Raw genomic sequence first — 13,133 nt, 5'->3', positions numbered from 1 at the left:
ATTATATATGTAATACATGAATTGGAGATACATTTTTTGATAATTGGGAAATTGTATTTATGCACTTTATGTGGATATTGATATTTATTTATAAATAAATATTCCATATGAATGTGTTGAAAATATCCATAGTAGTTATCTGAGAACGTATTTATCCTGTTTATGAAAAGTATCCATGTTGGTGTTGGTGTTTTTTCTTTTGTTGGTGTTGGTGTTTTTTCTTTTGTTGGTGTTGGTGTTTTTTCTTTTGTTGGTGTTGGTGTTTTTTCTTTTGTTGGTGGTGTTGCATATGCTTTTCTAATATATTTTTCAATAAGTTGACTAATTCATATAGATTATTTCGCGTTCTCTACTACATACGATCTCTGGGATATTATACAGCCATCCGGTGTTTGGAAAAAATTCTCACCGTCCTTTGAAATAAATGTAAAAAAATATATATATTTATATTTACTTTGCTATTCTAAAATGGCTGTGGGCCATGTTGCAATAAAAAAAAATCAGCCCAAATGGTTGTCTGGTGCATCAGAACACATGTAGGCCTTATGAAACATGCTTTACATCACTCGTGCCAGCATCCAGTTACACATTGCCCAACATGGGATAGTTAAACAGTTCCAAGGTGGCTGCTTTCTGCATATGAGTCGGTGTACCTGTGCCTTTCCCTTTTTTTTTTTTTTTTTTTTTTTTTACCTTTTAGTTTTCCAACAAGGCTGACATCCATTTTAAAACGCTGCAGAAAAGTGTTTGGTCAAAGAAAGTAAGTTGCCATTCACCTTAAAGGTGAGACCTTTTTGTTTTCCAGTGCTTATCGTAGGTGGTGTTGCAAAATATAAGTTATCGGTGCCTGCATAGTCCATCAACTCTGTCTTTTGGCTTCAAAAGAATTGTTGTGCGCCACAATTTGGGGACCTTACTGCTGTCCCCGATAAGGAAAAGTTTGGGAGGCAATGGTTCAAACTGTGAGTAGTTTGCAGTGAACTGTGAACCTTACAATTTATTCTGAGTTGAAAGCTTGTTTCAGCTGGAGATGTGGGCATTTTCCCACACTGATATCAATTTATGAAGTTCAGAAATGTAAAAATTGCATGCACTGTTTTACTTGCCATTCCACAACTCATGTTTCTGCTTGTGTTTTATTTTATTAGAAGATCACATTTGTGAAGTCTGTCAGAAGAAATTCAAACGTAAGGACTTTCTGAAACAACATCAGAAGACTCACTTGAGTAAAAGGGAGGTATATAAATGTCCAATAGAAGACTGTGGGAGGAAGTACACAACCGTGTTTAATCTCCAAAGCCATATTCTCTCATTCCATGAGGAGGCACGACCCTTTGTTTGTGAACATTCTGGATGTGGAAAAGCCTTTGCAATGAAAGCAAGCCTTGAAAGGCATGCTGTCATGCATGATCCGGAGAAGAGGAAATTGAAGGTAGGTATGCTTCTGCTGCTCTTTACTAACTGTGAAAATGTCCTCGGTTGAATTGTGATCTTGGTTTCTCCTCAGCTTGATGGGTTAGATGAGCTAGGTTGGCACAGCATGTGCTAATGAATGGTGTTGTCTACATGGGCAAAGGAAAAAAAGTATTGTGGGTAGTGTGTTGCCTGAATATGGTGGAAGTGACAAATTAAGAATGTTATGTTTAAAACCATGCTCAGACTTTCTTCTACATGCTTTACTCAGTTTGATATTTGTAGGGCATCAGAAACTCTTGGCTGCCTGGGTGGGAAGAATAATTCTTTATGGCCGTTAAGTGAGAATGACCTCCTCCTATAATTTAGAGGCCTAAAAAGTCTTTCTGTTACTTTGATTTGACTACTTATGGTGTCAATGTATTTACATTAAACTTTTAACCATTCATTTGGATGGGGTTAAAGGTCATCCATGCAATGAATACACCCTTACGTTGATGTATTTACAGACCTATGGTTATTTCTTGTGACTGCACAGGCCATTATACCATGTTTTGAAACCTAATAAGCCTTACCTCCTTCTCCCATTTAGTATGGTAAAATACACTGCTCCTTCTAAACTTCATGGTATTAAATTTCACTTACTCATGAGTTCTTCGGAGATTTGTCTACAGAACCTGTGTGATCTGTTGGGCACAGCTAGTCGTTCAGCTAAGGATTGATTAGTCTCAGCCAGACAGAAGTTTATGTATTGAGATGGCTGCTAATAATGGGTAATTTCATTTGAGCAAAGTGGAGTTGGTCATCAATTTCACAAAATGTGTTGAATCTCAAAGGCTAAATTGGGGAGAGCACAAGACCAGTCTCAGTGCAATAGAACAAACCCCATAAGGCCTAAACAACCACACAAACTGGATTTACACAGGGTTACTTGGCTTTAGGAGTGTGTGGTAGACGTACAAAAATCTAGTCCAATATTTCTATTCTGATATAAGATCTAAAAGTTTCACCAAGTAATTTAAAGGATAAAAAATTAATAAAATGAGAATATACACACAAGGGAAAGCTGGGCAAAATGTTTAGTAATGCATTTGGTAAAAACACTCTCAAATGTTGCAAAAATATTCTGTTACTTTGTCTCAAAGTACAGGTCAAACAGTTCTCTCACTATGAAAAACAGTGAATCATGATATGAAGACTGACTCTAGGTTTGGTGCTTCAGCTCAGACCTGAACAGCTCCTACTTTCTGAGCTCTTTGGCAAATGCATAACATTAGTAGGCCTTTCTTGCCGGGTCTCTTGCTCAGTTGGGTTGGTGCTGTTCTGTCAGTTTTTTCTTAGATACTTGTGGGGAGGGTGGGCAGTGCGAATGGGGTGAGAGGGAGGCTCAGCCCACGCTTAGTTGTGTGTTTTTTTTTTTTTTTTTTTTTTTTTTTTTTTTTTTTTAAACCTGCTCCTGTGTTCTGGCCTGAGCATTTGGGAACCTCCATTTCTGGATTTGGGAGTCCAGATTGATAAAGGTCTTGCTGTAGTTAGCCATGTAGAAGGCTCACTTCCACTTGAGTTTTATAGAAAAGCATGCCCGCCCTTCCAGTAGAGATTCGAAGGTTGGCAGGTAGAGACATCATTTTGAGTTGACTTTACTGAAACTTTATGGCATCCTTCGCCACTTTACCACATCCACTTGTAGCAGAATTTCCCTGCCCGATTGGCTTTGGCTTTGCCTTAGCATTCCTCCACTTCCCAAGCTTTAAAAAAAATCTTCATTGGCTTCCGATAGACAAACGGATTAACTTCAAGGTTTTCAATATACCAGGGCTCTTATGTCCAAGATCAATTTCATTACCACCTTCTTTGTCCTAGCCTGATATTGGCTGGTGCTTACCTCCTGACTGTTTCTAGGATTTGTCTGACCAGGGCAGAGACCAAGCTGTGGAACTACCTACCTCTGCATTTAAGGCTGCAAGATACTTTATCGTGATTTCATAGGCTTTGAAGACTTGGCTATTTCCTAAGTGAGGTGATTCCATAGTTTTTATATTTTAGTGGGTGCCATGACCCCTTACTAGTATTTGTTGTGCTGTATGAAATGCAATTACACTACATTCTTCTGCCTGCAATGTTTAGTCTATAATCTGGCTAGGTTGGTGCCCCTCCTCTGGTACTGACTTCAGATAATGTTAGTGTGTTAGCTAGGTAGACAAGGGTTTTGTGTAAGTGACCTTATAAACGAAGATCTGGTTTGGATCCATTAGTGCAAGTGTGATGTGGTCTGATTTCTTCAGCTCCCTTATGAACTGTGCTCCACTATTAAGTATTCCTTTTCAGAGGGGGGGGGGGGGGAGAGAGAATATCTGGGATGCTGCAGACCATTTTTTTTTTTTTGCTGCATGGAGAGCGCTCAATCCCAGTTGTGGTTTTGGCTTTTTGGTAGTGTGTTCAAAGTAAGAGTTTGGTGAATCTGAGGGATTTGTCCTCTTCGGTCATTTGGGGTGTGAAGCCTGTTCTGGTTAATTGGAGAACATGTCTGAATAAGAATGTTTGGCTTTGCTGGCAAGCAGGAAGAATATAGTATTCATGGTGTTTTAGCCTTGGCTAGCTTGACAACCCAGACTCTTAGTTTCTGTATGTTTGTTTGTGGAGATTTTGAGACCGTTGGGTGTTGTCTTCATACTGGTGGATCTTGATCCCTTTTCTGTAGGGATAGTGACCATAGGCTCAGTTTAACGGTTATAAATGATGAGCGAGGGTGACTGGTAAAGTCTGGGATCTGGTAATTCCTAAATGAGAGTTCCTGTCCATTTGGTGAGGTGGGAAGTGACACCAGTAGGATTGCCAGTGACGCCGATGTAAGGTTGTGTGTTTTTTATTTTTTATTTATATAAATACATTTTTTTTGTATTATTTAAAATGATGTGGCTCAGTGCTGGATGGTTTGTTTTTAAGCTGGAGAAGCAAGCCAGACCACGAGGCAAGGTTTGTGTGAAAGAATAGACTGCTCAAGGCGTGGCTATTTAAAAACTGCAGCTGTGTCCGAACCCAATTTATGGTCTTGAAATACATTATTCCTGCTATTGTAACTTAGTAGCAAACGCCTTTACTGATGTACATATGTTTCATTCCCAATGAATGCGAGGTGGGTAGGATGGAAGATGGCAATGTCCACTAGATCTAGTGTAGGCTTTTTCAGCAGGGGAGATTGTATCTTGAGGGGGTCCCGGAATGTACCCGGTGTTTGCAAAGCATTGACACGTGGGAAAGGAATGTGAGGGAATTTCTTAGAAAATACCTCACTATGGAGTAGGTAACCACATCCTCTGTGTAGAAGGCGACTGAGTGAGTTCAGAATGGCTCATATAGGAGACCGTCCAGGGTTATATTTACATAACTACCCATGTCATTAAAATGTCTAAGTCTTAACGTCAGGTGCCTTAATAGGCCAGGTTGGCGATCCTCTCTGCTCTAGAGAGATTGCAGAGCCTCATCTGTCTGCTGCAGGAGACGCATTTGTTGGCCGCAGACACATCGTATGCGCTCCAGATGGTTTCCCCAGCAGTTTTGGTCCTCCACCCCTACGAAGCATGCGGGGTGGTGATTTTGCAATCAAAAGCTTGTTCTGGGGAGGTAGTCGCCAAGATATGCGTGGTTAAGGGGAGGTTTTTGGCCCTTAGACTGCGCGTAGAATCATTCCACTTTACAGTTGCTACGTTATATTCCCTCAATGCGCAGCAAGAAGCATTCATGAGGCAGGCTATATCCCCGATGCTTACTACTCCGGACAGAGTTATCTTTATAGGCAGGGACTTCAATTTGGTCATGGATAATGACCTAGACTGATCTGGACACCGCTACGGGCAGACCGGGGCGCTGACACCTGCGGGGCGGCAGTGGTTGACTGACCTTGACAGCGTATGGCAGAGGGCGCATCAGACCCTCCTTGACTACCCAAGACTTATACGCGCATAGACTTTTTAAATTTTTTTTACCTCCGGAGTTTAGTTCAGACCTCGCTTGAGCCTAGGGCTCTGACAGATCATGCCCCCATAACCTTGGTGGCCTGCCTTGAAATGGAGCAAGCCCAGGTCCCGGGGTGGCACTTCCGAGACACAATGCTGCAGTCCCGGTCGGTGGAAGCGTTGCGGCGGGTGATCCTGAATTACCTCAGACACAATGATAATGGAGAGACTAGCTTAACGACACTTTGGGAGGCGTTGAAACAGTCGTACGTGGGGAGGTGATCTTATTGTCGACCAAAGAAAATAAAACTAGAAGAGAGCTGAGAGCGGTGTTAGAGCAGAAAGTGTCAGCATTAGAACACTCCCCACAAACTCACTGGCGCCCCTAGAATTTGGAGGGAATTGGAGAAGGCGCGTCATCAGTTGAAGAGACTGGATTGGGATGGAGTGGAGTATGCAGTAGTCCGGCTCAAACATAAATTCTATGTAGGGGGGTAACCAATGTGGAAAACTTTTGGCTCCCAAGATGGTGCGCTCACCCGACCTGGGTTAAGCGCGAACTGATCGGCAAATCGCTGCGGTTTTTGCAGATTTTGATAGAGATCTGTATGCTGTAGATTCGATATCCAGCGCAGACCCTTCCTCGTATCTCGTGGACTGTCGGGCTGTGCCGCTACGTGAGCAAGATGCGGAGTGTCTCGACCAACCCATACGGGTAGAGGAGGTGATCTCTGCGATCTCATCTTAAGGTTGGGAAGTCTCCTGGCCCGGACGGCTTCACAGCGCTCTTTTATAAGACTGTCCAGAGTTGGCCCCAGTCCTTTCGCGGTTCTTCAACTCCTTCCTCACGACGAAGGCCATCACTCCCAGCATGCTGGAGGCCACTATAACAGTCATCCGCAAGCCTGGGAAGAATCGAGAGGATTGCAGCTCATATAGACCCATCTCGCTCCTAAATATGGATGCCAAGTTATTCACTGGTATCCTGTTGCAGCGTCTTAACCCCTTTTATGCCTGGACTTATTGACCTTGACCAGGCGGGCTTCATACCCCATAGACAGTGTGGAGACAACACGTAGCGGCTCTTGCACATAATAGACAAAATGAACAGGTCCTGTAGGGAGGTTCTCCTCCTCTCCATAGATGCGGAAAAGGCATTTGATAGGGTGCACTGGCCCTATCTGTTCTGGGTGTTGGAGTGCTTTGGGTTTGGACCGGCGCTCCTGACCTGGATTAAATGTATATATCAGGAGCCCAAGGCGGCGGTCCGCGTCAATGGGACTGTCGTTTCAGTTTCCGATACGGCGGGGAACGCGGCAGGGATGTCCGCTTTCCCTGCTTTTGTTCGCTCTGTACATGGACCCTCTAGTGCAGCGTCTCCGTGATGACCCCCGCGTTAGTCTATATGCGGATGATGTGATTCTTACTTTGGCAGAACCCATGGGCTCATTACCTGCGCTAATGGATGCCCTTAATACTTTTGGCACGGTCTCTGGGTTTGAAGTGAACACACAGAAGTCACAAGTCCTAAATTTGTCAGTCCTTCCGGAGCATGAGGAGGCCCTCCGTTCTAGATATCCCTTCATATGGACAGCGACACATGTCCTGTAATTGCTGTATAGCGTTGGCCACGTCCGCGACTAAGACTGTTAGCGTGAATTACGCCTCCCTTTCTAGGGAGATTTTGAAGGACCTAGGACACTGGGGTTAAACAAAAGCTGTCCTGGTTTAGCAGGGTATATGCGGTCAAGATGACGGTATTGCCGCGCATACTTTGTGTTTCAGATCCTACCTCTGGTGCCACCGCCTCCTACTATTGCAATGCTTCAAACTGCGATTCTGAAGTTTTATATGGGATAGGAGGCCAGTGCGGATTCCGCGCCGCACATTGTCACTCTAAGGATGAGGGTTGGCGGTCCCTTGCCTACTGAGGTATTACCAGGCAGCTCAGTTGAGCTTTATGCTGGAGTGGAGCCGTCCACTTACGGAAAAGCATTGGTGCTTTATGGACCAGGCGGTGGCTGGGTCTCATATGGAAGGAGCCTTGGCTCTGACGTAGACCTAGAGCGCAAGGGCTATATTCATCCCCAATCACTGGTGCGACCCTGTGGGTATGGGATGTAGTGGCGGTCAGAAATGGGTTGACTACCTTCCTCTCTCCCTTGTCGCTGATTTTGTGAGAATACGGATTTCGCCCCAGGTTTGCAGTCGGAGGGCTTTCGTTGTTGGTATGAAGGAGGTTGCAGAAGAGTGGAGTTTATTTGATGTGGGGGGAATAATCACGTTTGATTCGATGAGGGAGGATTACGGACTCACGGAGGCCGACAGGCTGACCTATTATCAGGTTCGACATTGGGCCCGCCAACCGGCGGTCAGGCCCTTGGTAGATAGTGCTTACGCCTTTTGAGAAATTGCTCATGATGAAGAAGGATGATAAATGTGTGATATCGGAATTGTATAGACTCCTGCAGGGAGTAGCACTTCCGTCAAACTATGGGACAGAAGAGATGGGAGGAGGAGCTGGGGCGGGGGTTGACAGACGAGGATTGGGAGAGTGTCCACTATAGAGCACACCACACAGCGCACAACACGTCGGGGGCAGAGACAGCCTGTAAGCTGGCAACACATTGGTATTATACGCCGGCTAGGGTGCATGCATGGGACCCATCTAGATCGAGGCTCTGCTGGAGGGGATGTGGCAACACAGGCACTCTAGTAGATCTGCTGTGGCACTGTCCCAAGTTAAATAGATTTTGGAAGGGCATCCTTGATGATATGGACAGAGTATTTCATACAGAGATACCTAGACTTCCGGCATATGTTATACCGGGTTTACCCAACCCCTACCCTCTTCGCTTGTTGAGGGGCCGCCAGATGGCCCTTGCCCTTAATGCAGCGCATCAGACGATCTTGGCTCTGTGGGGTTCGGATAGGGTCCCTACTTATACCTCCTGGCTCCACATACTCTGGTTCATCCTTGCGATGGAGAAACCAACATTGGCTTCTAAGCAGAGGGCAGAAGAGGCCTCCACACTTTGGGGACCCTTCATTCAGATTCTTTCCACAGAATTTAACGAATTGACCTGCCCTGCCTATCTAAGGGTTCTGGGGATACTGGAGGTGTCCGAGGGTGGGGGGGCCGATGGGCAGCACGGGAGGGTGATGGGGTTGGATAACCTCCTGGTGAGAACGGGGGGCGACTGGTTAGAGAGGCATTGCTGAAGGTTGAATGGGGAGCACTGTTTTGTTCTGTTTTTGTTTGTTTCCTTGCTTTCCAATTTACTACTGACTGGTTTCCTGGTCCCTGGCAACGTGGGCGACCGCGCCAATGGTTTGGGTTGAGGAGGACCGCAACTTTTGTTTGCCTTGTCATTCGGCCCCCTGCCTAGTTCGTCCTTTGCTATGCATGACCGAGGTACTGGCCTGTATTCATTGCTGCCGGCCGTTATGGTTGTCTGTACAGTGTTTTGCATGTGGTTGTTTATGCCTTTTATATACCAATAAACAGATTTGATCCATAAAGTGGACGACTATGATGAATTGATAACATTAGATCTAATTTATTTTCTTTGGGGGAAGGCAAGAACTCCTTCAGTCTTTATTTGAGCCGGCCACACTGACATACACACTGAGACAAAACGCAAGCTTCCACTCCCTCCCTGAGCAGCATTTCAGCCCTCTCGGGCAAATCCCGGTGCTTCTCTCATTCTGTTACACATGCCCCTCTGGCTGTCCCTGCCAGAGGCTGCCTCTGGATAGCAGTCAGTCAAGACAGGACTCACTCCCACAAAGGCCAGCAGAGGGGAGCAGGTTGGGTCTGGTCAACTGGGAGGCAGGAAAGGCCTCTAGAACTTGTATCCCTGTAGTTCACACAGGTCAGCCAACTGACCCTTGGAGTTACTTCTGGGGGGTCCTTGGTTCAGTGCGGGCAGGCCCATTCTTCTGTCTGGCTTCAGACACCAGGATAGTCCTGAATCTTCTCAGGTCTAGGAGTGTTCGGATTTCAGGTTCTCAGGATTCCACTTTTATGCCCAGTGCCAACATAGGGTTTGGGGGGGGTCGTCCACCCCTTTGCTTAGCCATAGACTGGTTATGGCTTGTTCTTCCCTCTCCTCAGGGTTTGGCTCCAGCCTGGATAGTGAAACAAAGGTAGGGTTAGGCCTGATGTCAGGTTCCTGTATGTGCGCCAGAGCATTTGAAGTGTAATCAGGCAAGTGTTACAGCTCCTCCCCAACAATCCTGGTAGGAGGACACTCCCTTCCACACAGCCAGGACCTTTATCTGTCTCCAGCCTTGGTCCAGTAAAAGACTACTTTTATTTACTGCAAGGCCATGTAAAACCTAATCTCCAAACTATACATGTTCTACTTTGTAGCTACATTGCACACTACTGTATCTGCCTTGAAAGTGTACCTTAGGGGAGATACAGAAGTAATAAAAAAGGAAGGCTTGGCTTTGGCAAAAGGTTTATTTTGCAAGGTAGAAACAGCAGTTTAAAACTACAGAACAGGCCTGGTTACGTGTTTTACAGTGCTAATTTAGTCTGTGACAAAATAAATGCTATATCACACTAACATTTCATTTACAGGGCCCTGGGCACTTGTAATACCACATACTAGCGACTTTGCAGTAAATTAAATGTACAGCCGGGTGTAGGTGAATTTTGTCATGTTTTTTTGAAGGAAGAGCACACTCGTTTTACCACTGGTGAGCAGGTGTAAAGTGCAGAGTCCTCAAGCCAATAAAAACTGGTTCAGCTACAGAAGGTAAAATTCTGTGGTGACCCTGCAGAAACTGCACATGTCCAACAGTGACCTATCCATTACTTCCCATTTCTTCCTTTTCCCTGGCTGTCAATTCAGCTGCCACTTAAGCACTGACTAGTAATATTTGATTATGCTATACCTTCTTTCTCTGAGGGGCCATGAGTATAGTGTACTGTGAAGGCTAGTAATTTTACTAACATGAAAAGCTGGGATGATACCCAGCAGCCCTGTCATGGCTTCTTCCCATGCCCGGCTTCTTCCCATATCCAGTTCCCCTTTCCTTTCACCCCAGTCATCTTATTCTCTTGTATCTATTTAATCATCTTCAAACCCAAACCTATCTAAAGGCAGAATTATCCCTGCTTACTCTATTGAACCCTTCATCTCTTTCGAGATACAAGCACGTTCACAATTTTTTTTTTTTTTTTTGCCCCCCTACTTGCTTTTGCTAGTGTCCTGTTATTATCACAGCTTTGTCTAATGAAGCTGACTTGATCTGCATCAGCCAAAAAAAGCAGCCTATTATTGAGCCACGACTTCCGTATTTTTTGTGTGAAATGTCATCTTAATAGTTAATGGGGTGGCTATGGGTCTACACGAAGAGCACTCCTTGGTGTCTTTTCCTGGCTTAGGAATTGGTGGTATATTGGCCTCCTGAATAGTTAACATTACACTTTTTTTTTTTTTTTTTTTTTTTTTTTTTTTTTTTTTTTTTTCCCTTCAGCAAAAGTGTAAAGGAGCTTAATTGTGTAAACCTTTTTAAGGATGCCTGCATGACTTTTATGTGTACTTATGGAGTTCAGAGCTAGTTTTATTTCGCCTTCTATGGTAGGGTCTTTCAGCAACTCTAATTAATTGCATCGTAATGTCTGGATCCTCCTTGAGAAGGCAAATATGGAAATCTCTTCTCTGGACTTTAAACATATAAAGAACTTTCAGAGGAGATCTTGTTTGTGTTGGTTCCTCAGACGTGCAACATACAATCAAGCACTGGACTTATGTTGTCACGTTTTTTGTATGCAATCTGCCTAGCTTATCTTTGCTATGCTGAGGGGATGGCTTTCACTTCTCTGAACCAACATTGCTCGTTTCCTGCATGTCAAATGAAATTTTTTTTTTTCCCCCCCCTCCTAGTGTTTCCAATTCCCTGATTACTTCAGTCAATTTTTTCTGTTGCCAACCACTTGCTTCTTGCTGCCCAGTCTGCCATAGCTTTGAGTAATCCCCCTATCTGTTGCCTTAAAAGAGCGTCCCCTGACTGAGTGAATCCTCCATACTTAGGCCTTTGAAGAGGCACATATTCATTCTCCAGCTCTGCACTTTGCTCATTCGGATGATGCACACATTAAAATTGTCCAGGAGGGACAATGTCTGCAATCTGCCTATTCTGGTGCCCTAATCAAACTCGGAGTTCAAGGATTTTCCTCACACTAGTATGAAATGTGTACATGTGAAGTTCCTCTTGTCGAGGCAGAGAGTATACCAGGCATTATCCAAGCCATAGTTCTATAATTTTGTTTGGATCCTTTTTAGACCTTCCTGCTGGTACATGACAGTACCATTTCTATTTAATTTGGGGTCCTGTGTCTTTCAGGTAACCTGCTAGAATATTTCCTGCACTGGGCACATCTCCCTACATTGTTGCAGTGTCATGAAACCGAGTGACTTGACTGCTTTCATAGTAAATGGTTCAGTGTTGCCTAGCCTGCTAGGACCTGCTGCTGCACCAGAAAGCAAACGCCATGGTTGTATTGCATGTGAGGGTGGATTGAAGGGCCAGGTCTTGCAGCCAGCCTGTGAGATCAGTTTCCATTTCAGAAGTCTGAAAACTGTTTTAAAACGGTGTACTATATTTTGGAATACTTCTGGTTTAAATTTCAAATTGTATGACAGACTTTCCTAATTTAGGATTGGATTTTCATCACATTGTCCTGAGGCAAAAATATAGTTTGATACAGATCCTGAACACTAATACCTAAATGAAATATAAAAAATATCCAGTAGACAAATAATGAATAGCCGTTGCCAAATGAAACTTGTATTAAAGCTGTTTAACTTTTATGTAGTGGGCTTTGCTAATAGGTAGATGAACACATTTTGCATCGTTTTTCATGTCAATCCGATTTCTTCTTTTTTTTTTTTTTTTTTTTTAGCCAATCTACAACTGCTTCATGATGTACTGCTAGTTAACTAGCCTTACATTTACATACATTTTTATATTAATATACGTGGTCATGCATGCTGGTCCTTCCAGATATCCTGCATTCCTGGTCCATTTCCTTGTTGATCATGGCCCAGGCGTATGCGATAAATGATGGATTAATGTTATAGTAAACTTATGTTTAACTTTCTTGCCTTGACTTGAGCATTTGGCTGTTTTTACCACAAGCTTTGTGTATGGTTTTCATTTTTTTTTACTTCTTAATAATTTTTTTATTTATTTTTAGGTGAAACGTCCTCGTCCAAAGCGAAGTCTTGCATCACGTCTCAGTGGATTTATTCCTCCTAAATCCAATGCTGGCAAGGACTCCACATCAAGCAAACCAGTGGAGAAAGTGATTGAGGAAAACCATGCCCCACTGTCTGTTGAGGCATTGACTCTAAGTTAACGCTGGTCCTATTTGTTTGGATCAATTTTTCTAAACTCCTTGGGGGAGTGTCAACTTATATATTTTTTTTTCGTTTTCATTGAAAACCACTTTTGCTCAGTTGTTTCTTTATTAAATGTCACAGATGCTCAACAGCTTTGACTTTGTTTTTTGCTTACTAAGATTCGTAAGGTGGTGTCAAACTCATCTGTCTCACCTGAACATTGTGAAAAGATTAGTGTATTATCTCTGGAATGACTGACCTGAGGTGGGTGGCATAGGTTGAGTAGGATGAGATGCACTGTGCCTTTCTGATGTCTCAAATTTCAAAACTGCAAAGCCTCATCCTAGTCTGTCCAAAATGTAATGGCAGCAGGTCTGTCCAAAATGTAGTGGAAGCACTTATTCCC

At 43.8% G+C, this 13,133-nt stretch overlaps 1 protein-coding gene across 1 annotated transcript in view; it reads left to right on the top strand.

Moving 5' to 3' along the window:
- GTF3A (general transcription factor IIIA) overlaps window positions 1–12,878 on the top strand; it is a 53,036-nt gene extending 40,158 nt beyond the window's left edge. Inside the window, exons 7-8 of the mRNA XM_069202214.1 lie at window positions 1,149–1,432; window positions 12,583–12,878. Coding sequence (XP_069058315.1) covers window positions 1,149–1,432; window positions 12,583–12,744 — 446 coding nt within the window. The 3' untranslated portion in view covers window positions 12,745–12,878. The remainder of the gene's footprint in view (window positions 1–1,148; window positions 1,433–12,582) is intronic.
- Window positions 12,879–13,133: the final 255 nt, after the last annotated feature.

This window comes from Pleurodeles waltl, chromosome 8 (genome assembly GCF_031143425.1).
Source record: "Pleurodeles waltl isolate 20211129_DDA chromosome 8, aPleWal1.hap1.20221129, whole genome shotgun sequence".
Lineage (NCBI taxonomy): Eukaryota > Metazoa > Chordata > Amphibia > Caudata > Salamandridae > Pleurodeles > Pleurodeles waltl.
This window is presented reverse-complemented; position numbering and strand designations above follow the sequence as displayed.